This window comes from Pelodiscus sinensis, chromosome 20 (genome assembly GCF_052426305.1).
Source record: "Pelodiscus sinensis isolate ZL-2025 chromosome 20, ASM5242630v1, whole genome shotgun sequence".
NCBI lineage: Eukaryota > Metazoa > Chordata > Testudines > Trionychidae > Pelodiscus > Pelodiscus sinensis.
The window spans coordinates 27,592,943-27,619,745 of record NC_143071.1 but is presented as its reverse complement, the minus strand read 5'-3'; the positions used below and the strand labels follow the sequence as shown (position 1 = coordinate 27,619,745).

The following is a 26,803-nucleotide window of genomic DNA, read 5'->3' as shown; positions in this document are numbered from 1 at the left end:
GCCTCACGGGAAGCCAGGGTAGGAGGTCAATGAAGCTACACTGGTTTGCACCAGCTGCCATTGTGACTCTTGAACTGTAGTGCCTGCTTCTTCCTGCTTAGAATTTTCTGAACTATCCCGTGCATGATGTTAAGCACTGGGATAAATTGCCTGGGAAAGGTGTGGAATCTCCATCATTGGAGATTTTAAAGAGCAGGTTAGACAGACACCTGTCAGGGATGGTTTTGATGGTGCTTGGTCCTGCTGTGAAGGCAGGAGATTGGACTTGACTTCTAGAGGTTCCTTCCAGTTCTAGTGATCTTTGAGTTCGAGTCTGGCCCCATTTCTTTTCTCTTTTTTCAAGCAAAGACATTAAATACCTGTCCTGCCCCCAGAGTTAATGCAGGGGCATGGCTGAGAAGCAGAAATGATGCACAACATGGAATGCAAAAAGTCAAGGTTCTGTGGCACCTGTTCATCCAGGTGAATTGCAGATATGTGCATGTTTTAATGTCCCTTGGCCTCTAATATGTTAATGGGGATATTGTCAAATATGTCCTATCAAACTCAGCAGATGCAATGCTTTCAGAACCTTGACTTTTGCATTTCTTCATGTTTGCCAGTGTTAATTGTATAAACCTAATGGCACTTTAATGGGGGAGATTTTGCATTTGATATTAAGGGCCTGGTCTTCACAACGTCCTCTGGCAAGGAGTTCCACAGATTGACCGTGTGTTGTATTTTTTCACACAATGCACAGTCAACCTGTGGAACTCCTTCCCAGAGGATGTGGTGAAGACCAGGACTTTAACAGGGTTCAAAAAAGAGCTAGATAGATTCATGGAGGCTATTAGCCAGGATGGGTAAGGATGGTGTCCCTAACCTCTGTTTGCCAGAAGCTGGGAATGGCTGACGGGGCTGGTATCGCATATTCTGGATGGAGGGTCTGACCCAGTCTGGCTGTTCTTAGAGTTTAAGGCCAGAAACCACCATCTGATTAGTCCATCCTGCTCACTAATGCTGCTGGAATTAGAGGCGCAGTTGTGAAAAGGGCTCGTTTCTATTGCGATTCTTGTCCCGCCCTGCTGATGGGAACAGCTGAACACCTGCCAGTAGCGTGTTAAGCGACATGACTCGCATCTTCTGGATCTCAGCTGATCGGTTTCATACCCCACCCAGGCCGCCTGGTGCTTCTGCTTCACCAGGCAGGTGCTGATTTGAACTGAAGCCCCCCGGCGTCAATGGCAAAAGTGCCCACCGAGCTGAGCAGGTGCTGATGCCCTTCCTCTAACGAATGACAAAATGTTTGCCAGGCTCTCCTCTTCCTCCTTTCATTTCCCACTGTGAGCTCAGACCCCCCCAGGTCAGAGAGGCCTGTCCACATTTTCTTCTTCCTGGGTTTGTGCTGCTGGGTACCCAGGTCCTCCTGTTCTGGCTCGTCTGTCTGCCAGGTGCCCGCTGGGCTTTATGACGATCGCTTTCTGCTCTTGCTATGCAGCTTCCCGAGTCACACGCCTGGGCCCAAGTTTGCCTGTGAATCGGTTTATGGAGAATTCCAAGCAGTGAAATCAGAGGAACGAAGAAAGGGCTTTTTGTTGCTCTTATCCCTGCATCAGCTTTATTCACGTTTCCAGTAATTCCTTTAACAGTCACTGCTATATCTGACTTGGCACTGCGGGGCGAAGCCTTATCCCATTAAAGTAAACAGCAAACCACCATGGACTCCAAAAGGACCAGGATCAGATGCATTGGGAGTCACTTGCTGGTAAGATTTTAAGTCGGCTTCATCTCTTGCTGACAACCCTTTGTCCACTGCTCAGTTACAGAGGCAGAAAACGCATCACCTTGTTCTCAGAGTTTCACGTATTTTGTTCAGAAACCTTAACAAGGGAAAATAAGCAGCTAAAATTGCTGTAAAATCTAAGAACCAAGAAATATGATCTCATATATAGGATGAAGAAATGCTCCTGGGAAGATGAGTCTCTTGTATCTCTGGTAACATCTAATCCAGCCATCCCATGCTCCTCGCCAATCTGTACTTCTAGGGAATGGGTACGGTTGTGGGTTTCTCCCAGACTGAAAGCACTGACAAAATCATAAAGATGCTAATTATCTTACCCATTACAAAGCTAGCTTCCCCAATGATCATCCCTAATATCATAACCTCATAGACACTAACCTCCCCCCTTCCTCCCTGCCCCCTCTGTTCTAAAATCTGATTTGTCAATTTTATATGTGTTCACTTTTTTTGATTGTATCCCTTTGTATATATGGTCATGGCAAATTTCTTCCACAATTTGATCTGAGGAAGTGGGTCTGGCCTATGAAAGCTCATCCCCTAATAAACCATCCTATTAGTCTTTAAATTGCTGCATAGTCCTGTCTTTTGTTTCAGCAAGACCAGACTAACACGGCTACATCTCTATTATTGACAAAATCACAGGGTTTCTTGCCAGCCAGTTTTGCTGGAAGGCCTCAACCAATGTTCTCACCTCTGGGGTGCCCTGGGAAAAGAAGGGATGTTTCTAGGATCCCTGAAGAGGCAAAATGGCTGGAACTAACACAGGAGCAAAGAGGTGACGTGAAAGATGACTCCGTTTGCTCACATTTGTGATGTGACGGATATTGGTCATGACTTATCAGCGATTTCTCCTGCCCTATAACGTTGGCAGCTTCCTCCCTATCTAAAGAAAGTGATGAAGAAAATTAGTCCCTGAGCCAGTTTGGATGGGAGCCGGGGGCTTATCTGAACTGCTTTGATCTGGCTATTACCTGGGGAAATCAAACTTTCTTATGCATGGTTCAGCTTTGGACAGGTGGCAAGAGGAGCCTTCCTGGCAGGGTTTGGGGTTTGGAGATGGATTAATTCACAGGGATTATTAGATTTTAGTTGGATTTTAAATATGTCAATAAAAAACACCCTGGCCCCCATCTAAAACCCACTGAGATTCTTTCCCCACTATCCCTAGTGGATCAAGTCCTATCTCTGTGTCCCTTTGTAATGGTGCAATTGTGTGTCTCTAGTGCAACCCATTAAAACTACTAAAAAAGCAAATGGTTTTCATTAGACTAGTTCCTGACTCCAAAGCAAAACTGAAGTAATTCTCCCTCCTCTGCCCCAATCCCTGGAGACATGAGTTCTGTCTGATTAGCAAACGAATATGGAAACCACATGGTGAAAAATAAAATAAATAAGAGATCAGCATGTGGGAGCCGGCAATCCATCAGAAGGGAGGGGTGAGAGAAACTAGTTTAAACAAAAGAAGAAGAGAGAAACTAGTTCTAATTTTTCCAGGTTTTTTTTTTAAACAAAAACAAACGCTTATTAGTTTGCGAAGTTCCCCTCTGCAACTTGTAATTTCACTTCCCCCTCATTTGCTTTTACTGCATGCTCTGGGCACTGTCAGAACAGCCTGATTTATCACTGACAGATTTGGCTAGTTTTCATGCAAGCTCTCACTAAATATAAGGGTGTGAAAATTGTCCCCCCTGCCAGGAATTCCTCCTAGAATTGTAGTTTGCAGCCGTTGTAGCATGCAGGAAATTGTCCAGTGGTAGCATTATGATTTAAATGTCCGTCTTTCCTAAAAAGCAAAATCCTCTTTTTTTGGGGAGACTGTTTCTCTGACGGCTTCGATTACATTGACCATCTCGACATAGCCAGGGGAAGGAAGGGAAAACAATGGGTGTAACTCCTGGTTGTTGTTGCCAGCAGTGCAGATTTTAGAGAGGAAATGTTTATTGACCAGGATTTTTATCAGCAGAGGTTTGTTCCTTGGGCTTTATCCCATCCAGTGTTCTCCAGGAGCAGCTTGTAAAATAAATCATACATGATACATAACATGGTGTTTCTGGCTGCAGAGGCCCTCGCATGGACAGAAGTGACGAGCCAAGCAGTAGAGAGCTGTAATTATCAGCATCGTGATGCTAATGATCAGAACTCAAGGTGGCTTTATTCAGTGACATTTCATCTTTGGCCAAAAATGAGCACTTTTGGGGGGTCTGGGCTGGAAACTGCATCGTTTTAGCCGGGGAAATCTATATCCACTGATCAGAGGGGGAGCCGTGTTAGTCTGAATCTGCAAAAGCGACGAGGAGTCCTGTGGCACCTTATAGACTAACTGAAGTGTAGGAGCAAAAGCTTTCGTGGGCAAAGACCCACTTCGTCAGATGCATGTAGTGGAAATTTCCAGAGGCAGGAATAAATATGCAGGCCAGGATCAGGCTGGTTATTTTCTTGTGCAAGTTTCTTCATGAGGTTGATAGATTTCCACTCCATATGGCTAAATGCAGTGCCTTGCATGGTGTCAAGTATCAGAGGGGTAGCCGTGTTAGTCTGAATATGCAAAAGCGGCGAGGAGTCCTGTGGCACCTTATAGACTAACTGAAGTGTAGGAGCATAAGCTTTCGTGGGCAAAACCCACTTTCTCCACCAACGATGCTGGCAGATTTCTCCAGAGGTTTGTGAAAAGGGTCTCCCTCTTTGCCTGCAGCACTTGCAGGTTGTACAGGGCACTACCACTTTTGTCACAATTAAAGCGAGGTCTGAATCTCACGCCTGGAATCGGATCACGGGTGAACAGCGGTAGCCTTCGGTCTGGACTCTGAATAGACTGTGCTGTCTCCCAGATCTATTCCACGGTATGGGACTCTCTCCCCTCTCTTACTGCCTTTGATTTTACACTTCTTAAAAAGTCTGTATCCTTGCTGGCTCATGTGGTTCGATGGGGCAGATTCACCAACCCATGCTGGCTGTTTTGGTGACCCGAAACAGCTGTAAAACCGATTTGGCAGTGGAGTCGACTGGACCACTGGTTTTTCATCATGAAAGCAGCATAAAACAATTAGAGCTCCGGGTGCAGTAGCCCTACGTAAGCTACGCAATGTGAGCTATGCACATTGTGTAGCTTATTTAGAGTCAATTTCAAAAGAGCTTATTTTGAAATTAGGTGCTATCTACACAGCACTTAGTTTGAAATAAATCGCTGTTCCAAAACATCCCTTACCCCTCGTGGAATGAGGTTCACAGGGATGTCGGCATAGCAAGCCCTGTTATATTTCGAAATAACAGGTGCGCTCAAAAGATGTGGAATAGCTATTTCAGGATCCCTCCAGTATCCCGAAATAGTGCTGCAGTGTAGATGTAGACTTAGAGTTAGCCAGTGAGGGGGGGATTTGAGAGCAGCCTTCAACTTCCTGAAGGGAGGTTCCAAAGAGGACAGAGGCTGTTCTCAGTAGTGACAGATGGCAGAAAAAGGAGCAATGGGCTCAAGTTACAGTGGGGGAGGTCTAGGTTGGATATTAGGAAAAACTATATTACTAGGCGGGTGGGGAAGTGCTGGAATGGGTTCCCTAGGGAGGGGGGTAGAGTCTCCATCCCTAGAGGTGTTTAAGTCCTGTCTTGCCAAAGCCCTGGCTGGGTTGATTGAATTGGGATTGGTCCTGCTTTGGGCAGGGGGCTGGACCTGATCACCTCCTGAGGTCCCTTGCAGCTCTAGTATTCTATGGCGCACCTAGTACAAGCCCCTCTTCCCCCCCATAACAAACCCCAATACAAAATCCATGTCTTGGTGCCTCCCTAGGAGGAGTAGAGTGACGGGCAAAGCTTAAAAGGCTCCTAATTTGAATCTGCATCGGATAAGACTGCAGAAGCGTGGCTCTTCTAGCAAGCTCCTCTGCTACATTGGCGCACCTGTTGCACACCCAAAGTCACATGGTTGGCATGTGGGTGTGTTGTCCGGGAACTGTGCAAGGAACTTTCCTTCTTTTGCACACCGCGTTCCAGGCTACAGTCGAAATGCACTTCCTGCACCGTGTCTCTGTCCCTGCCCTCCGTGACACAGGCCAGCCCAATGCTCCCTTTCAACCTGGCCAGCAGAACTCACTGCTGAGGAGGGGCACACGTCTCCCCAACCTCCATGGGGTGCTGGGGCACACCTGGAGGAGTGGTCCTCATATGGCGCATTCCAGCCCCGCGTCAGTTTCTTTTTGCTGGAGCAGAGGCCAGAGTGCAATGACAAGCCTGCATCCAAATGGTCGTGAGCACTGGGGAAGTCCCAGCAGCCCCCCGACCTGCACTGAAACTCTGGCTCAGCCCTAGACTTGAGATCGGATCCCTGGGCTTTGAGTGCCAGTGGGAAGTGGACTTAGCGAGGGGCAAGAGGAGTGCTACAAGAAGGGCTCACAGCACCAAGAAGGGATGTATTTCCAGCAGGGGGTTTAAAGTCTGCGCCCTTGCAGAATGCACGCCCGTGCGTTTAGGAACGGACCGAAAGCCTTCCCAGGAGGGCATGAAGTTAGGTAGGATCCGGTTGCTCAGAGGTTAATTTTTGGATCCAAACCCAGATGTCACCTCCCCGGTTAGAATGTCTGGTGAGTTTCTACTTGCTCTGAAGGCCAATGCTTCTGGCCTCATTACTAACAGGAGCGAGGTGCAAACCTTCCATGACACATTCTTCTTTGACAGGGTCCTCCTGGACATCCTCCATCTGCCAGCTTGGCTGGATGCTGCAGGAGAGGTGCCTTTTGCTGAGCTGTTGCTCATAGAAATTAGGTCAGTTTCCTAAATTATTCAATTTAAATAATTCTTCTAGGAATGGGGATGGGACAGGAGCTTTCCAGAGAATACTGAGCTTCGGGAAGAAGTGGGTTTTGCCCATGAGAGCTCATGATATTAAAGACAGGCCTTTGTTATTCTCTACGGGTGCATCTATGCTGCAGCGCTTAACTTGAAATAAGCTACGCAAATTGAACTATGTCAATTGCGTAGCTTATTTTGAAATTGGGAGTGTCTACACAGCACGTATTTTGAAATAGAGCACTCTTCCTCCGACTTCCCTTACTCCTGACACAATGAGGCTATGTCTAGACTGGCATGATTTTCCGGAAATGCTTTTAACGGAAAAGTTTTCCGTTAACAGCATTTTCGGAAAAACGCGTCTAGATTGGCAGGACGCTTTTCCGCAAAAGCACTTTTTGCAGAAAAGCGTCCATACCAATCTAGACGCGCTTTTGCGCAAAAAAGCCCCAATCGCCATCGGGGCTTTTTTGCGGAAAACAAATCTCAGCTGTCTGCACTGGCCCTCTTGTGCAAAAGTTTTGCCCAAAAAGGACTTTTGCCCGAATGGGAGCAGCATAGTATTTCCGCAAAAAGCACTGATTTCAGACAGTAGGAAGTCAGTGCTTTTGCAGAAATTCAAGTGGCCAGTATAGACAGCTGGCAAGTTTTTCCGGAAAAGTGGCTGATTTTCCGGAAAAACTGGCCAGTCTAGACACAGCCTGAGGGTTACGGGAGTCGGAGTAAGAAGTCCTCCAGCTTGACAGTATTTCGACATTATTTCAAAATAATGTTGCCATGTAGACCTATCCCAAGAGAATTTGGCTGGGTGCAGATTTCGGCTGTGTGTGGCTCAGCTCAGAACCCCTTTAAAAAGCAATATTAATGTAACTGAGATGCACACATTGCTCATTGCTGCAAATGCAATTCATGCCCTTCCTTATCTCATCCCCTAGGGTATGCCTACACTGCATCCCTCTGTCGGCAGAGGGATGCAGGTTAGGCAGGTCGACACTGCAAATGAGGCAGGGATTTAAATATCCCGTGCCTAACTTCATAAAAATGGCTGCCCCATTTTGCCAACTCGGCACTTTGTCAGCAAAAAGCGGCAGTCTAGAGGGGATCTGTTGAGAAAGAAAACCTTTTTCAACAGATCCTGTCAACCTCCTTGAAGGAGGCATAAGGGATCTGTCGAAAAAGGCGTTTTTTCTCCACAGATCTTGCTCTAGACCGCCGCTTTTTGCCGACAAAGTGCTGAGTCGGCAAAACACAGTGGCCATTTTAATGCAAATTAAGCACAGGATATTTAAATCCCTGCCTCATTTGCAATGTCGACCTGCCTAATCTGCATCTCTCTGCCGACAGAGGGATGCATTCTAGACACACCCCTACTCCGGCTTGTCAATTTCATTTGTTGCATTGTAAATTCCCTAGGGCAGGTGCTACGCCATGTCTGTTGAGCGCTCTGCAAATCCCTGCTCACATTTTCAGAGGGCTCTGCATAGCAACTAAAAATAACCCGCTCTCCCGACTTCACCCTCCCACAGAGAGCTTTGAAAGGCAGGTCCGTTGGTCTGTCTCTTTCCAACACTTACAGTGTTATGTTTTGATTTGCTTGGGCACTGCTCTGGAGCAGCGACCGTTTGTGGCTTTCTCCGAGGTGCTCTGGAATGCAGCTCACAGCTGCTTCCTAGGCCTGCAGGATGGGAACGGACTGTACAGTTTGGATGTGCCTGTGGGGTGCACAGAGTCCTTTTCCACGGCCTTTGTTATTCCCCTGTGTAATTTACAGCTCGATGTTGTTGACAGGCAGAGTGCACATTTTTCAAGGGGAGCGTAAGTTCTTTGTCAAGTCCTGATCCTTACCCTAGGGAAGTCAGGGGAAGGACTCCAAAGCCTTAGCCCGTATTCCTTGTGTCTTCCAACACCGAATCGTCAGCGTTGCCAGTGCTGCACTGCAGTCTACAGGGCTGTCAGTGCAATGCTGTGTTTGCACACACAGAGTTTAAATACATTTTTTGTAGTGCAAATGTATCATATGCAACCACTGATTCCCAGCCTGGCTCCTCACTAGCAGATGCCTCTGGGTTTGCAAAATGAAAGCTGTATGGAGTTGTTTTCCTGGCTACTTCCCAGGCTAAAACTCGTATAAATAGAGCTTTTGGGGGGGGGGGAGGGAGGAAGGATTGTCCTTTCACATGAAATGTTAACTTTCTGAAATGACTTGCTGCTCAGAAAAGGAATGAAAAATCAAACTGGCAAACACTTTTCAGAAACTGAAAAATTCTGAAGCGTTTCAAAGGGCAAACATTAGAGTGGAAAAGGTTGATTTTTTTAATGAGAACAAAACAACTTGACACATCGCCCTGAACTTTTTAAAACTGGGGAATAGAAAATTTCACTTTGTTTCAAAACGTTGATTTCAAATAACAGTTTGGTTTGTGTCGCCTGATCAGAAAATTGAACCTTTTCCTCAAAATTGACATTGAACTGTGAAAAATGTGGATTTCAACAAAATCGTATTTCCTAATAGGAATTATTTGGGGCTTAATATTTTCACCCCTTCTTCTTACACATGGGAGAAGCTTGCCTGTGTGTCTGCCATGTGTCTTATCTAGTAGCCTGTGGAATCTGACCACGGATAGTGCACAACTGGGGAGTTCACAACAACCGCAACATTTACTCTGCAAGTGTTCCTGTTGCATCAAGTTTATACGTTACAGGACACTACAACGGAGTGAATAATTGATTTTTTGCTTCAGGGGCAAACTGGAAAGAAAAAGTGGCTCAGTTCAAACCAAAATTATTTTAATTACCCAAACCAAAAACATGAACACTCCCTCTCTCGCTTTTGTTTGAGGATGAACAAAAAGGACTGTTTAACACCCCCTCCTACTGATTTGGGGGAGTTCATTTAGTTTGGGGTCATTTTTGCACATCACCCTTCTTTTAAATTAGCTACATTTTGAACTACAATGCAGGTTTTGAAATACAAAGTGAAAACATTTTATTTTAAAATGGCTGAAACGGAATGTTTCAACTCTGCTAAATAAATTCCATCTTTTCTCTGCCAAAACTTATTGCCAAATTCAATCTAAATTTATGAATAGTTTCCATGTACTGAAAAATGTATTTTCTGCTAATGTATTGTTTGCTTTTAATTTTTGCCCACCACTAATTGATCTACTCATATTACCTATGAGAGTCATCGGTAAAATTGACTCATGCCATCGCTACATGAGGATTCTATTCCGAAGCAGTAAGGACAAGCCTACAGGTAGACTTTGGACAGCTTAGTAAATACAGGGGCGTGCAGAAAACCTACAGCACATGTTATTGGGATGTAGCGAACGATTCTTCTTATTCAAATCAGGTGACTGAAATGTGTAGCGGCATTGTCCTGCTCAGAATGGATCGCTGGCAATTGTGGAGAGAGCTGAAGGAAGAAAGGGAGTCGTGGGAAGCAGAAAATAAAAGAGAGCCGCAGCCAATTATCTCAGTGACTTCCATGTTCTTCAGGGTGGGCAGGAGCACAGCGCACACGAGAGGAAATTCCAGACTGTGTGCATCCTGTGTGAGTCAGTTTGTCACCAGGGGCTGTGGAGCGAGAGAGCCAAGCGGTCCAGACGCTACAGGAATAATGATACAGCACAGCTGCTGCTGGACCCGCCGACGTTCTTGGAGCTGGGAATGAATGAACAGAACGTGTGTAGGTGCAGAGCGCTGAAAACAAACACTGAGGGGCCTTTCTGGCCCAGTGCGAGTCCACCAACATTGTGAGCGGAAGATAGGCTTGAACAGAGCATGTCTTGGAATGATTAGGCATAGCAACGTTGCTCAGTGGTTAGAACAGACGACTGGGAGTCAGGATTCTTGGGTTTTGCTCTCGTTTCCGCCAATGACTTTCTGAGGGACCATGGGAAATTCATGTAGCATTTTCACAGAGTTCCCATCTCTAAATGCGGGTAAGAATAGCTCCCGAGCTAACACAGGGACTGTGTTGTGTAAAGGCCCTGAGGTCAAAGGCCCTTTGAATAAGACACTGCACAAATATACACTTCCACTCTTTAGCTGAAGAGAGTGAGAAAAGTAGTATTATCCCCACTTACCAGATGGGAAACTGAGGCACGGAGACTGGGGTAGGACTCAGGGGCACACCTGGGGAAAGGAGGGATTCTCAAGGTCTCTTACAGTGTGGACTCTGCCTCAGTAGAAACGTCTTGTGGACACTTCATCTCGTGTTCCTGGCTGGCCCCTGAGAAATCTAATCCATGTTATATGGGCGTGAGAAGCACCTGGGATTAAACAAACTAGGGATGTTAAATATCGGTTAATTGAATAAGTTGATTAACCTCATGAATTCTTACCGGTTACTAGAGTATTCTATAGTACTTGGGGGTGGGGCCAGCAGCCAGTGCGCTCCAGCCCCACTCCCGAGGAGCCTGCTGCCACCCCGCATTGCTATCTCTGTATCAGAGGCAGCAGCGCAGGGAGCCAGGCGGGAGCTGGTCCGCGAGGGGAGCCAGTTTAAAAACCAGCTCCCTTTGTGGACTGGCTGCCTGTCACCCTGCGCTGCTGCCGATACAGAAGTAGCAGTGCGGGGTGGCAGCAGCCCCTGTCTAGGGAAGGTCTGAACTCCTGGCCCTGGCGTGAGCTGGGACTGAGCCGGGCTGCCTGCCTGCTTAGCTCCTAATACACTTTAAATGCAGAGCCGCAGCAGGGGCAGGTCCTGAACCCGTTGCAAGCCAGGACTGAGCCGGGCTGCTGGCCAGCCTGATAAAACAATTACCGGTGGGGAAGGGGGGGGGGAATGCGTGTAGTCTATAGCATTAACCTATGCGCTTTTGCCTATTGGCTAATCGGTTAATCCACTCAGAGCCGGCCCAAGGTACCAGCCTGTAGGGGGCACCAGGCAGGGCTGCCGGGCCGGGCGGGGCCAGCATTGCACATGCTCCACGTGCCCAGGGCAGCGCCCGCGCGTGCACCGGGTGCCCGGGGGTGGGTTCGCACATGCGCCGGGCGCCTGGGGGCAGGGCCGCAGCCGCGCCTGTGTCGCACTCCCGGGGGCAGCATTGTGCTCCTGGGCCCAGGGTGCGCAAATGGCTCGGGCTGGCCCTGAAACCAATACACAATTACATCCCTAAAACAAGCCACTGAGGCAGCTGCAACCCCAACTCATCTTCTGGCCCTCGGCTCCTGCTCGGTGCCCCCAGGACTCGCTAGGATTCCCTGTTTTTGGGGGGCCTGGTCAGAGGGACCTTTTCTTCCTGCTCTCCATCCCCAATAACCTGCTTGTTTAAGCAAGAGCAGGGTTTTTTACGCCTGTAAATATTTAATCACGAATTACATAATTGTTGTGGTTTATTGTGCAGTGCTGGTAAAGATAAAAGCAATTAGAGGCACAGAGGAAATTCTATAGCTGCCTGTGGCCTCTGCCATTCTCAGATGAATCATTGCTGCCCGGCAAGAAGGAGATGGGCTTATGGCAGACTTTCAGGTCAGCCCTAGAAAGGGAACGAAAAGGCTGATTCCTCCGGGCATGTCTGATGGGGTGGTCAGGGCTGTTCTGTGTTCTTTCTTCTCTGGATTTTCTTTCCCATGTGAAGATGACCCAAGTCTCCTCTGCACCCCGAGCCGTGACTGCAGCCGGGGTAGGCTCCGGGGCCAGCTCCCGTGGCTGCAAACACCAGGGCAGATGAAGCCCTGCAGGCTTCCACAACACAAGTGGGTCCCCAGGGTGCCCGGTGAGTTGGCACGGCCTGTGCACTGCATTTACACTGCTCTCTTTAGCCACGCCAGCGCAGGGAAAGGTAGCCAGGTATGTCCAGCTGCAGCATGGACACACCCTCTGGTGCTCATCTCATACCCGCCAGCTTTCACGGCTTTGTGGTTTGTTTGTTTAGATCCTAACGAAGAAACTGTGTCTAGTGGTGAGAGCAGAAAGCTGGGAGTTGGAAGATTTGAATTCTAGGCTAGGCCCTCCTAGGGTATGTCTACACTACAGCGCTAATTCGAACTAACTTAGTTCGAATTAGTTAATTCGAACTAAGCTAATTCGAACTAGCGCATCTAGACTTAAAAACTAGTTCGAATTAGCGTTTTGCTAATTCGAACTAGCGCGTCCACACTGATTGGACGCAGGGGGGCATTTAAGGGCAACTGAAACCGGTTCTGGCAGGGCATCAGGTCAGTAGTTGCTTTGTGTGGCTGCTGTCTGAGGCTCGTGCTTAAAGGGACGCCCCTGGGCAGCCGGTTCTCAGCTTTTCCACTTGCTTGCCAACCTCGCCGAGGGACAGCAAAGTGTTTTTCTCTGCGCCCATCTGTGTCGGTGCAGGTCACCCAGAAGGCCAGTGACAGAATCAGGAACAGAACTCAGGTTTTTGGAGTGTTCACCTGCAGCACTGTCCACTAGGTCACACTATCTAGATAGCAAAGAACTAAGTACCTGAGGCCAGGCACACATTACACCCGAAAGTCGGTTTAAGGTATGCAACTCCAGCCATATAAATAATGTAGCTGGAGTCAATGTAACTTAAGCAGAGCCTGGCGCCATCTCCGCAGCAGGAGGTTGATGGGAGAAATGCTCCCATTGACTTCCCTTACCCCTCTTGGCAGCAAGGAGTACCAGTGCCAATAGTGGGGCCCTCAGCATTCGATTTAGCAAGTCTTTACCAGACCCACTAAATCAAGCTCTGGAAGATCGATCTCCAGAGCACTGATCCTCTGATAAGTGGAGACGTAGCCTAAATAGGTAGCTTCTTTTCAACATAACAGAGCAAGGGATGGTAGGGCCCAGCCATGCAATTGCTCCCTCGGGCACAGCAGCAGTCACTGGGCTCTCCTGAGTGGGGGCCCTGCTCTCTGATCCTGCCTCTACGTGAGCGCTCCCTCTTCCTGTTGGCTGGTGCTGGCAGATCTTGTGCTTTCTGCTGCTCCTCCTGGCGCTGCCTCGGACACGAATCTGCCTCCGCAAGGGTGTGGAGAAAACCTTTCCTTGCCTGACATGGGAGCCGTTATCTGGCGAGGCACCGATGGCTGGAAACCCAGCCTTTCCTCCCGGCGCTCTGTGAGAGCCATGGTGAATTAGGGCCTTCCCGTGTGGCCCCTGCGGCCGTCATAGCAAACGGGAACGTAGCTGGTTGGGCTTGCTGCCTTCTAAACTTTTCTCTGCCTTTTGGCTTCCAGAACAAAGTCTGTTCTCGGCAAATATTGGCCTCCCCAGCCCTTTGATCCCCCGTGGCCGCCGGTGGCCAGCCTACATCACCTTCACCTCTCCGACGGTCAAGATGCTTGTGGAGCAAGACAAGCTGAGGAAGGCGGGGGCCCGAGGAACATCTCAGCCACACAGAGCGGACGCGGGCAGCAGCGTGAGCAGCGAGGGCCACGTGGCAGAGCGAAAGCCGAGTGCTGAATCTCAGAAAGCAGGTTTCCCTGAGCCAACCCAGGAGCCATCAAGGCCAAATGAAGATAGCGGCCCCCATCAGATTGCCAGGGGCTCTCCAGCAAACACTGCAGGCTTGTTTTGCCAGAGTAGTTCATCACCGGCGGGCCCCCCAATTAAAGGCAATAGGGTTATTTTCTGCAGTAAACCCCCCTTCCGTGTGCTGCCATATGGCTCCCAGATGTCTCCCGGCAAGCAGAAACCAACCGCCTGCAGTTAGAAAAATGCCTCTTAAGTGTTCTGCTTCACCACTCTGGGCTGCATTAAAGTTCCGCTGCAACTAACTGTGCACGGTTTTTTTTCCCCTTAAATCTTTCCCTTAAAAGCCCCACTTGTGCTGGTTGGGATGGCTGCGTGAAGGCGGCATGGTGCTTACGTGGCATAGGGAACGTGTCTCGGTGTGTTCACGCGCGCCTGCGGAAACGCCCAGCCGGGGTAGAACGCCGAACACAACACACAACCACACGCAGGGGCGCACGCGACAACGCACATTCCGGGCCCTCTGCTCTGCCCTCTTGGGTCATCCGTTCCCTCAAGCAACACGCGCTGGGCCGCGCCTCGTTGTCATGCAGGAACGCTTTGCACCGCTTGGACCGCTGCCAGCGGCTCCTCGCGGGTTTAAATGCCTATGCAAGAGGCCAAGGAATCCGACTCCGATGAGGATAGTAATGAATAATTAATTGTGTAATCCACTGGCTCTTAGAGTATTGACTTCAGGGGAATATGGCAACCCCACATTAAAGCAATTCAAGATGGAGCGAGTCCAACAGTCCATTTGGAGAGCTGTGTGCCTCTCGTCCCGTAAAAGTCAACGGGTCGCTGCTGTTGGTGTGGTCGTTTCACCAGAGCAGAGGGGGTGGGAGGTGCAACTTAGTCAGAACAGACCGACTCTCGTTTGCTTCCAGGCCGCTTTGCCTCACTCGGGCGGCGTACAGTGACCTGGGGTCACTAATCCTGCCCTAGGGTGTCGAGTGGCCTTAGTGGACACCGGGGCGATCAGTACAGCGGGGGCAGGGCAGTGACTAATCAGGCCCAAATAGTCATTGTGTGGCACGAGACTGGGTGTTCGTGCTCCACTGTCTGGTGAGTGATTTTATACCGAGCCCTCTTTGGGTAGAGATGGGGGAAATGAACGTAATCGAAGATCTACCCCTGAGCCGCGGGCACATTGTAACCACTGACTTAAGCCCCTTTCTCCGGGGGAGGCAGGTATCGAGGCAGGGTAAACGGCCAGCCTGGCTCCGCCCACACTCCGCCCCCGGCTGCCTCGGCTTCAGCGTGGCTCCCTCGCGTCTCCCGGGGCTGCCCAGGCTTCCTTCCTCGCGCTCCAGGACCAGGAGGCTGAGGCTGTGCACCCCTCCCATGCTTTGGGATGGCCGGGGTCGCTCGGCCTCCCTGTGCTCTGGGCTGGGGAGGTTGGGGCCGCCCACTGGCTATTGAGGGGAGTTCTGCTGGGGACCTCAGGGAGAAGGGGCGGGGCCTTTGGGTGAAAAGGCGGGGCTAGGGAGTTGCTTCCCCCGGGCCTGGGTTCACTCACCACCCACGACTTTCTTCCCTGGCTGCTAATGCTACAAAAGTAGGAAAACAGCTATTTATAATCACCTCAGCGAGCAGAAAAAACGACAGTAGGAGGCTAAAATCATCCCGAACTCCCAGGACTAGTGGCCAATGTGACTGAAAAACAGTGTTTTCCTTTTGCGTGTGTGCGTGTGTGTGTGTTTGTGAACTCGGTGCTGGTAAAAGGACATTCCTCAGATAGAAAGTGTGGTCTAAGGGTTAAAGTACAGGATTGCTGGATTGTCCAGGCTCTATTTTTGCTCCGTTGTTGATTCTCTGTTATATTTACAGGTCACTATCCCCATCTATAAAATGGGAATCACAACATTTAACTGCCTCCCCAGGAAGTTTAACCTGGGAGAACCTGGTGGAAAACTTTCTGATGGCCGTTTTCTTTTGGGAAATGCTGCATCATTTAAATTAAAATGTTTCATGGGACTGTATTGGTTGAAGCATTATTTTAAAAACGTAGCTATTAAGTAGGGCTTCTGTTTTCAGGGTTTATTCATTTCATTATTGAGGGCCTGTATTTAGCAATTTTTGAGCTTTATGTAGCTATCCAATAATGGGTGTGTGCTGGAGTTGTCGGTTTGTGTGGGCAATGAGTGATCTGGTAATGCTCTGTTGGTGTGGTTCAACACAGCCCTGTTTTCAAACAGCATGGCTACATCTAGATTTGCGGAAAAGAGCGTCTAGATTGGCATGGAAAAAGCGGAAAAGCGTCTGTGCCAATCTAGACACGGTTTTGCACAAGAAAGCCCCGATCGCCATTTTCGCCATTGGGGCTTTTTTGTACAAAACAGTCCTGAGCTGTCTACACTCGCCCTCTTGTGCAAATATACAGGCAGTCCCCGGGTTACATACAAGATAGGGACTGTAGGTTTGTTCTTAAGTTGAATTTGTATGTAAGTCGGAACTGGTACATATTGTAGGGGAAACTCTAGCCAAACATTTCTCCAGAGCTCAGTTTTATTCTCCCACACCTCACTTCCCTCAGTCCTTTATTCTCAAGCTGAGGTGTCTGCTGAGAAAAGCTGCTCTGCGTCTTCCTGGTCTGCTGGGAGGGGGGCGCTAGTTTTGCAACTCCCTGGTCTGCTGGGGGGAAGCAGCTAGTGTGGGGTTGCCTCACCCCGTTTTTAAGTAGGGATCCGATGTAAGTCGGATCCGTGTTACCCGGGGACTGCCTGTATTTGCGCAAGAGGGCTTTTTCCCAAATGGGAGCATCATAGTATTTGCAGAAGAACACTGACAATCTTACATCAGATCGTCAGTGTTCTTGCGCAAATTCAAGTGGCCAGTGTAGACAGCTTGCCAGTCTAGATGCAGCCACTATGTTAAATGACACTAAGCAACTCTTTGTGTGCAACAGCAGTATCTGCACAGACTGATTAACATACAGCACATTAGTGCACTTTAAAATATACCTCTGTGGTCACCATTACCGCTCTGTGTAGATACAAATGACCATTTCTGAAGCTTTGCTGGTGTTTAGTGGATGAACAATGCTTTTGATGAAGATGAAATATGCCTATGCTGATTGATTTGTGTTTATTGGCTAAAATTGAACATCGGAAGCCCTGAATAAATAACTAAACGAATCTATTATATATTTGAGAGAGTCTGTCTGTCTGAGTGGGGCTATCTGTCTGCCTGTTCAAGAACGCCTCCTAAACGGTAACAGCTGGAACCACCACATTTGGAATGCAGCTTCCTCTTATTGTAATTTAAAGCAAGGCAGCCACATCTCAGCTGGGGGACCGACACACAGCCACCCAGACCCCCTGTTAAACTGCAGCTCTGGGGAGAAACCTCCAAACGGACAGGCCTGTGGGTTGTAGTGCACTCTTCAGACCAGACTCAGCCTGGAGAGAAGAAAAGCTCCTCCACCCCCCCCCCCCCCCCCAGCCTGCCTCAGATTTGCACGGGAAGGTTTTGCATCTTTCACGGCGGAGAGGAGCATCCACTGCCCATGCGGGTGAAGTTCGTAGCTTCTCTAAAGGGGAGTGCTGATGGCAGCCAGCTGTCCTGGCAGAGTGGGGGGAGGGTGGACTCCTCCTCATCAGGAACTGACAGAAAAGTACTGAACTTCGGGCAGGATTTTCAGAGGTAGCCAAATGCCTTAGGCCCCTTTGAACACCTCGGCCTCATCCACAGGGGCCACAGAACAGCTCTCAGATAACAACTTCCGGTTGCTACCAACCTGAGCTGGCTTTGAATTAATGATGTAGAGGTGAAAAGTCCCATGTCCCTGTTAGCGTTCCCCTATTCCAGCCAGGTCCTGTGTTAATCCAGACAGTCTATAATTCACTTCAGTTTTATTGGCCTGTGTGTAGGCAATAAAAGTGAATTCCACTGGTTAGCACAGGGACTTAGGAATCAGGGGGGGTTATTCCTGGCTCTTCTCCAGCCTCTCTCTGTGAAACTCCGCACATCATTTTGCTGCTCTCTGCCTCAGTTTCCCCAGCTTTGAAAGAACGCTAACAATAATTAATAACCCACATCTCACGAAAGTTGGGAAGGTGAAGGCCTCACTTCAGCAAATCCTTTAAGCACTTGCTTCACTTCAGTCATATGCTTACGCCAGGGGAGCTCTGGCCCATGCTAAGTACACGCTGAATCAAAGCCGAGTTCAGGCCTGCACGTAAAGTGCCTTGCGATCCCTCAGTGAAAGATGAAATCGAAGTGTAATCCTGGGGCCAAATGAAAACCTGGACTGAGACAGGAGGAAGAGGAGATGTTCCAATCTTCCAGTTTTCCCATCTTTGCTGGACCAGTAGGGGCCAGAATATGCAACTGAAAAGAAAAGTCGCTCTTTATAAAGAAAAAGCTGGAGTCCCGGCTAGAGGCATCAATCGATGTGGCAGCACCAGTTACAGGGATATAAAATGCGGGGTCTAAAGCTAATTGCTGCTCTAAATGCCCCTCATTGTGTTGTGACTCCGGTATATTGAAAGCAGATGCTCATCTCGTGAAACAGATGCAAGCCAGATGCTGCCGGCTTGTTTTAGTGGAATATTGCCTGATGTCACATAAAGGTGAGTGTGACATTCACTCCGAGAAGCAAAGAGCCGGGACGTGGCATGATGGACCCTGGCTTTTATTTAGGCCCCAGTGTGGGTGTGTACTGCCGTTTTGGGAGCATTGACACAGAGGGCTGGGCCCAGAGGAAAGCAGTTGATTTCTACTGCAGCCCAGAACCAGGAAGCTGAGGCAGGATCTTTGGTGCACGCTCAGCTAAGAGTAATTCCGCTGGGATAGGGAGCAATCCCCGTGCACTTTCGTTGGAACGGAAGTAGGGCCTGGCCAACAAAGCCTGCCCCCATGCACACAGACTCTCCTGGGCTGCTCACAAAGTGGACCATGGAGCTGTGGGTGGTCTCTAAGGAATGTAATAAACCATAAGTCTTGTGGGCTTTGGCCTTACACGGGGAGTGTATTGTCAGTTTGGGTGTGTCTAGACTGCATCCCTCTGTCGGCAGAGCAATGCAAATTAAGCAGGTCGACATTGCAAACGAGGCAGGGATTTAAATATCCCGTGCCTGATTTGCATAAAAATGGCCATTGCGTTTTGCCGACTCAGCACTTTGTCGGCAAAAAGCAGCAGTCGAGAGGGGGATCTGTCGAGAAAGAACGCCTTTTTCGACAGATCCCTTATGCCTCCTGCAAGGAGGTTTACAGGATCTGTCGAAAAAGGCGTTCTTTCTCGACAGATCCCCCTCTAGACTGCCGCTTTTTGCCAACAAAATGCTGAGTCGGCAAAACATGGTGGCCATTTTTATGCAAATCAGGCAAGGGATATTTAAATCCTTGCCTCGTTTGCAATGTCGACCTGCCTAATCTGCATCTCTCTGCCGACAGAGGGATGCAGTCTAGACACACCCTTTGGGTCCACGCAGGGTTTGCAGGCCTGGGGTTGGCTTTGAGTTGATTCCAACCCACATCAACCAGTCAGAAAAGCCCCATTTTGGGCCTAGCTTGGGGAAGGAGTCGGGTGGGATCCTTGAATTGGGTGTGTTGCCAGCTTCAGTGATACAGCAGCCTGTAGCGTAGTCGGCGACCCGTGCTATAATGGCTTAGTCCAGAGCACAGCTTAAGAACTGTGCGAGGGTACGGTGGGCAGCCCAGCTTTGTCTACAGCAGGGAGATTTCTCGCTAGGCTAATGCGGGCTTAGCTGGTGTTAGCAGTGCGGAGAGCCTAGCGCACCTGGGCCACTGGCAGATCCAAACGCCTCACCTCCAGCTGGCCAGGAGATGTTTGCCAGCGGTTCTGCAGAAAACGAGCTTTGCTTTTGGGTTTAATTGACCTTTTGGGGTAGTGTCACTGAAAAACCAAAACGTCCTCTCCAAAAGCGAACAGCAACCGATCGTTGGTTTTCAGTTCACTTGGTGAAAACCATTTGGGGGGGGGGGGGGTAAAAATTCCCATTCTTATGAAAAAGTCAACTTTTGGGGGAGGAAGGGGAGGAGGCTTCCCCACTAGTTCTAATTGTCTCATCTGAGCACGTGCAGAGAACGATCCAACCGCTACAATGGTGGCAGCCCGCTTCCACGGGGCCTCCAAGGATGGCTCCCACCGGACATTGTCAGCTCTTGGGGGCAGGGATGGTCGTCCAGTCCTGTGTTTGCAAAGTCCCTAGCAGTGTGGTTCTGGGTCATGCCTGGGGCTCTTCTATAGTGCAAATAATAATCATAGAACTGGATCTATGTCTCCACTGCAAGGACATTTCTGCCAAACGCCCCTGGTGAGGACAAGACGAGAGAGAGCCACAGGGCCTATCTGTGGCCATCAGTCTCCTACAGGATCCTACTGTGAAGTCACTGCAAGTGAATCTTATCTCTCTGCACCAGGAGAGACATTACTCCTGGCTCCAGGTTCCCTGGAAACTTGACTCACATTTGCTGGAAGGTTTCTGAACAGACCTTAGGAAAAAGACCTCAGAAAACATCTCACTTGCCAACGGAAACCTCTAGAGGGAAATTCAAATCTATCATTTAAGATGCTGGAAGTTCCCTATTGTTTTCTCTCACCGTGCATGGTAACCCCTCATGTTATCGGCTTTTAAAACCGGGGAGGTCCTGACCCAGAGACAACTCTGGAGATGGCTGTGTAAGTAATGCTTTTCTTCCACGTTTTAATGATCCTTATTGTGACTGGATGGTGCCAGACTTAGGCTGTGTCTACATTTCGAGCTGGGGTGTGATTCTCAGCACCTGGACAGGCCTTTGTGCGAGCTCTAATCAAGTGCGTGGACTACAGAAGGGAGCCACGGCGGCATGACCGGCAGGTGGGACGAGCTGCCCCAAGTGCGTAATCCATCTGCGACCATGGGTCTCCTCAGGGCCGCTGGCCCTTCCCGCTGCCCATGCTGCCGTGGCTATGCCACTTTCAGAGGGCTGCCTCCGTCAGCAACTCTCAGAGGGGTCGCCGGGTTAGTTTATCACTTTGAAAACAACAAGCGGTCCTATGGCACCTCAGGGCGTGTCTACACGAGGAAACTATTTCACAGCAACTAACATCGATTTCACAACTCCCAAAATAACAAAACCAAACTAGTGTGCCTTCACTCCGGGGAAGCCTCGAAATGACCGTGAATTAGCGTATATAACCTGTGGGTTACACACGCTTTTACAAACCCCGCCCCACCCCTGTGGGGTATACAAGTTTATTTTTACTCACAAGCAGCTCTGCCCTATTGGAATTGGGTCAGCTCTGCTCCGCTGCAGGGAGGGCCTGATGAGTTCCAGCGTGCCTGTGCTGTGCTCTCCATTCCCCCACCCGGAGGATGGTGGGTTGCGCCAGGCTGCGGCTGTGTGGGGCCTGGGTACAAGGGTGGGTTTCCTCCTGCAGGCCGGTCAGCTTGCCTACTCTGTGCTCTCCGTTCCCCCCACTGGCAGAACAACAGATGGATGGAATGCAGGACCCGTGAGTTATACACGTCCACGGGGAATCGAAGGGTTTTTTTACACAAAAAAGAAAATCCACAGCTTATACACGAGTGCAGGTTATACACGGGTGAGGGTTATATACGCTAAAATACTGTAGTTCAAGGCAGGCTCCATTAATGGGGATGCGCTACTTCGACTTAGATCCCTGGGGAGCAGTTAGTTTGAATGACCATGGGGAGTAGTAATTTCGAAATAGCAGCACCAGAGCATCCACAATAGCTATTTCGAAATGAGCGTTATTCCCCAAGGAAAGCAGGAGTACAGATTTCAAATTAAGCGACCCGTTAACAGCACTTCTCAAACTTTTTGGGCTCTGGGGCCCTTTACATGCGTAAAAATTAATGCGGTGCCCCAGCGGTCCACTGATTGTATGTGTTGTACCTATCGATGTTTCCAGTTTGTCAACCTTGCGGAGCCCTTGGAGGTGTGTCTCAGAGCACTGGGGCGCCGCGGGGCACAGTTTGAGAGACACTGCGTTATTTCAAAACAACAGGCCTGGTAGGATGTGTCTAGACGACATTCCTCGTTCGAAAGAGGAATGTAAATGAAGGAAATCGAAAATGCAAATGAAGCGCAGATTTACAAATCTTGCGCTTCATTTGCATAATTGTGTCCGATCGCTTTTTCCAAAAAGGTTATTTCTAAAAAAAGCAGTCTAGACACGCTTCTTTCAGAAAAAAACCCCGTTTTTCGAAAGAACCCTGCAAACCTCATTTTTTCAGGAATAAGGGTTCTTTTAAAAAAGGGTTTTTTTCCCCCAAAAGAACCGCGTCTAGACTGCTTTTTTTTCCTGAAATAACCTTTTTCAAAAAAGCGATCGGATGCAATTATGCAAATTAAGCATGAGATTTGTAAATCTGCACTTCATTTGCATTTTCAATTTCCTTTATTTACATTCCTCTTTCGAAAGTCTAGACGCACCCGTAGTGTGGATGCTCCGCTTATTAAATCAACCTAAGGAGGTTATTTTGAAATAAAGCCCTCGCATAGACAAGTGCTTAGAGACTAATGAAAATATATAGCAACATGTGTTTTCTTGGATAAAACGCGCTTCTTCAGATGAATTGGAGTGGAAATAACAGAAACCAAGATATATATATACTAGCCAATTAGCCCGTCATATGACAGGATTTTCAGGTCTCTTCTCCACGTCGGTCTTCTCTCCTGAGCCTCCGGTCTCTCGCTCCATCTCTCTCTCTCTCTCTCTCTCTCTCCTCCTACTACCTCCCCTTCTCTCTCAGCTCTCCTCCGCCTCCTGCCTCTCTCTCTGTCTCCCTCTTTCTCTTCTCCTCCCCCTCCTGCCTCTCACTCGGGGAACCGCAGAGTCCAAACGGTCACTTGCACCACTTGCTCCCATGCGGCGGCCTGGCTGAGCGGTGCAGAAGTCAGCCGAGCGCCACGGCGGGAGGCGAAGGGGGGCAGTGACATTCACGGCCAGGGGGCGGGGCCTGGAGCCGCTGTCATGCCGCACATCACCACCCCGCCCCCCTTCGCCTCTCGCCGTGGCACTTGGCTGACTTCTGCGCCGCTCAGCCAGGCCACAGCGGGGCAGCAAGCAGCTGTTTGGGCTTCCCCGTGGTGGCCCGGCTGAGCGGCACAGAAGTCAGCTGAGCACCATGGCAGGAGGCAAAGGGGGGTGAGGCGGTGACGTACATGGCCAGACCCAAGCCCCGGGCATGTACGTCACCGCCCTGCCCCCCATACCCTTCAGCTGTGGCGCTCGGCTGACTTCTGCGCCGCTCAGCTGGGCCACCGTGGGGGAGCAAGTGGCGCATGCGGTCATTTGGGCCCCGCACTCCCTATGCAGCACAGCACGGGCTGCCCAGAGGGAACAGCCAGCATTTTGGTGTAACAGACTCACAGACACTGGGCTACTATATATATGATAACAGCAGAAGAATTACCTGTCAATTGTAGGACCTGTGTTAATGAAGCTAATTAAGTGGAATGGAAGTGCCCCATTCATAGCTTTTGATGAGAAAATGCAGATGTTAAAGTCAGGGGGAATTGGCTTTGTAATGGGTTAACCAGTTGTTGTCTTTACTCAAGCCCAGGGTAACAATGTCAAATTTGTAGCTGAGTCAGAATTAGCACGAGTATGTCTCCTCAAGATCCTCCTCAGAGTGGGTAGGCAAGTGTTGTCTCTTCAGTGAGATAGGAAGATTGGGGTATTGGCAATATGATGCGTCACTGTCCGGCTCTCTGTGTTTCCCTGAAGCATCGCCATTCCCAGACGAATCTCAAATTAGCTGCACAGCTGTAAAATTTCCAGCTGGGACAGGTGAATCCCTCATTGGCCATATTAGTTCCTTGGTGTCTTAATAGACTAAGCCTGCGTCCTTGTGTCAGGTCTGATAGACGACGTACGGTGCAATTTTTCCTGTTCCAGGCTGGAGAAATTCTGGTGAGACTAGAAGCATGAAACCCAGAGTAGGATATCTAGCTGAAGTTACTAAATGCAGCCACACAGAGATGAAGGGAATTGGGCCCCCTTTGAAGGTCTAAGGTTTCAGCTTACACTGTGAAGGAGGAATAGATGCACCACTGTCAATTTTGTTAAATCGGGTGCAATTTTACACTGACAAGTGATGAGAGCCTTAATTTTGGTACAAAGTGGGGTTCACTGGAGAAGGCTGAATAAGGGGCTGTCTTAGCCTTTCGCTGGAATAGAGCCACCCAAGAGGTGAGAGTGGAACCAAGGTTTACAGTTAGCTGAAATCAGGCACCGGAATCCAACCGTTTTACAGAGCTCAGAGTTCAGCCACATGAGACCTGTGGCTAGTCAGACTCCTCTCTTAGAAACCCAGACATGTTGCTTGATGCAGCTGGAGGCAGTGTGCTAGCAGTGTGCTACTGGGTTGTCTCTGGTATATATTCTGCCTGAGTATTTACTACCAGAAAGACAGATCCCAAAGGGGATGCTCTTGATTCGGAGGAAAGAGATCTCTGAAAGAGACGAAGGAAGTGAGGGAATTCCACAATGATGATGGGCTTACAGAAGGCTGAAAAAAAAATCCCGCCAGGGGACGTTGAACTAATCTCTGTCACTAATCCAGGTCTTTAACTTTAAGCGTGGCTGGTCCTGCCTGGGTATGAAATGGAGGGAAACGTTGAAGAGAGTTGTCTGCTCTTTATGCCCAGGTCTCTCATGGCATAGCCTAAACCTAATGTTGTACGGAAACCTTTCAGTGCAGCCCAAGCCCGTGAAAACTCAGGCTTTGGGAATCACCATTTTCACACGTGAATTCTTCCCCCGCAAAAGCTGGTGGTTCCGCCCTTCTCTGGCTAAGTGGCCATTTCTCCCCTTCCCCAGAGCCGGTGGCGGAGTGCTGGGGAGCCGTGCCGCGATTCGGGGCTGACTCTGCCTCCGTGGGAGCTTGGTATGATGTCAATGTTTCGAGTGGGCGAAGCAGAGGTGGCAAAAACAGACATTCAGACATTTTTTCCAGCGCTGCCTGCTTGAAAGGGAATATTTATAGTTCAGGGCATAAACACAAGCTCTCTTTGTGTGTGTGCCACCGAGGGCATTGTGCATGTCCTCCTAGGACAGCGCTCAGCCAGGACGTTAGTCATTAGTCCAGCACACGCTTGCCTACGGGGAGTCCATTTTGCCTCACTGGGGGAAGAGTAAAGATTAGCAGAGCACAAGCTTTCGTGGGCCGGGGCCCACTTTGTCAAGGCACGAACCCGCTTCCTCCTGCTTCTGATGAAATGGTTTCCAGCCCTTAAAAGCGTGCGCCTAAATCCATTTGTTAGTCTTCATTGCCCCCGGACTCCCCGTTGTTTCCGCTGAAACAGGCTAACCCAGCTGCCTCTCCGAAACCTGTCACTGGTAGCGGGAATTTTTGCGGGTCCTTCTTCTCAAGGCAGGCTGGGCAGATCACTTGGCAAAGGGAGTTCGGGGCACCAATAACATTCTGTTAAAAATCACCTCAGCCAGTCGCTTCATTATGGGGCACAGCCTACAAGGTGCCCAACACCCGCTCTACAGTGGCTTTTTCGATGGGCATCCAAAAATTGAGGTTCCTCGACTGACCAGGCACTTGTGTGCCTCTCGAGCATCTCCGGAAAGCGCTGGGTGCCAACCAAGCAGACTCAGCCCCTTGCTGCTAATCTAATCAGGAAGAACAATCTGAAGGGGAAGCCACACACTTTGGGCTGGGTTTTGAATTGCCAGCACAAGATGTGACTTGTGACTCCTACTCACCAAGCAGGATAACCTTACAGGCCCTGCTGTGCCCCCCCCCCCCCCATGCTGCCGGAGTTAGTCAGGGACCAGGAGCTGTGATGTGGTTTCAGTCTGATGAAAGAGGATGAGCAGCTATTTCTGCAGCCTGAAACTTTCTCTGCTGCCGCAAGACCAGGGCAGCTCAGAGACCAGTGGGGAAAGCTTTCTTCTTCTCCTGGTAGTGCCTCCCAAATCCTTCGGTGCCTGTAGACATGGGACCAGAGCCTCAGCATGGCGTGAATTAAACTCAGAGCTGTGACCTCCCCTGGTGGAGTTCATGGAGCCTCTGGCACTTCTCCCTTCAGGGGCTCAGAATTCTGCTTGAGGTACCTGGTGTGGGTGTTGCATTTAAGAGAGGGAGCCTGGGAATGAGAGAGGTGACAGTGTTCGCATTATGGGGAAATGTTTTCTCAAACGCCCTGGCAGCCACAGCCCTGGAGCTGGGATTGCCTCTTTCTCTGGCCACGGGCAGCCTTGCCCGTCTGAACTTCCCCCTCCCCCTCTTCTCACCTGCTCCTTCTAAGGCACCGCCTCACCGTGCACGTCAGGCCCGTACGCAGGAATTTCGGGGGGTGCGTGTGCTTTTTTTGTAACGGTTCAAAATAGTCACGCAGGAGTGTGCAGAAGAGAGATGGATGAAAAGCTTGGGTGGAAGTGGTGATTGGTCGAATGATTTTGTTATAACATAGTAAAAATGTATTCCGTGATAAAGGGTTTATAGAAATGACCTTCCGGGACGTGCGGTAGTATCGTAAACGGAAAACAATATTCCAAACAGTTCCCGGCCACCCGGGAGGGCTGGGGGCAGAATCAGACCCACTGTCTGGCTGGGCCGTGGCTGCGGCAACCTGGCCTGAGTTGGGAAAGGCTGCACCATTCCTGCCACAACCACATATCCCCCGCCCCCCTCCCCCGCCCCACCTCTGGGCATGTGTGTGTGGAAAACAGCCCCAGCTTTCTCTTGGCAGCCAGAACACAGGGGTGGGATTCCAGCTGGAATCATCCCCATGGGGGAACCATGGGAGTCATGGGGGGTGCATTCGCACCCTTTACACCCCCCCCCCACGGACCTGCATGTGCATCTTCTCCAGGCTCC

General features: G+C 49.7%; 2 protein-coding genes across 2 annotated transcripts in view; both read left to right on the top strand.

Moving 5' to 3' along the window:
• Positions 1-14,260, top strand: part of CDRT4 (CMT1A duplicated region transcript 4) — a 53,998-nt gene extending 39,738 nt beyond the window's left edge. The window contains exon 2 of the mRNA XM_075903512.2: positions 13,721-14,260. Within this exon, the coding sequence (XP_075759627.2) occupies positions 13,721-14,196 (476 nt within the window). The 3' untranslated portion in view covers positions 14,197-14,260. The remainder of the gene's footprint in view (positions 1-13,720) is intronic.
• Positions 1-26,803, top strand: part of TEKT3 (tektin 3) — a 166,532-nt gene that overhangs the window by 34,874 nt on the left and 104,855 nt on the right. The gene's annotated exons all lie outside the window — the stretch shown is intronic.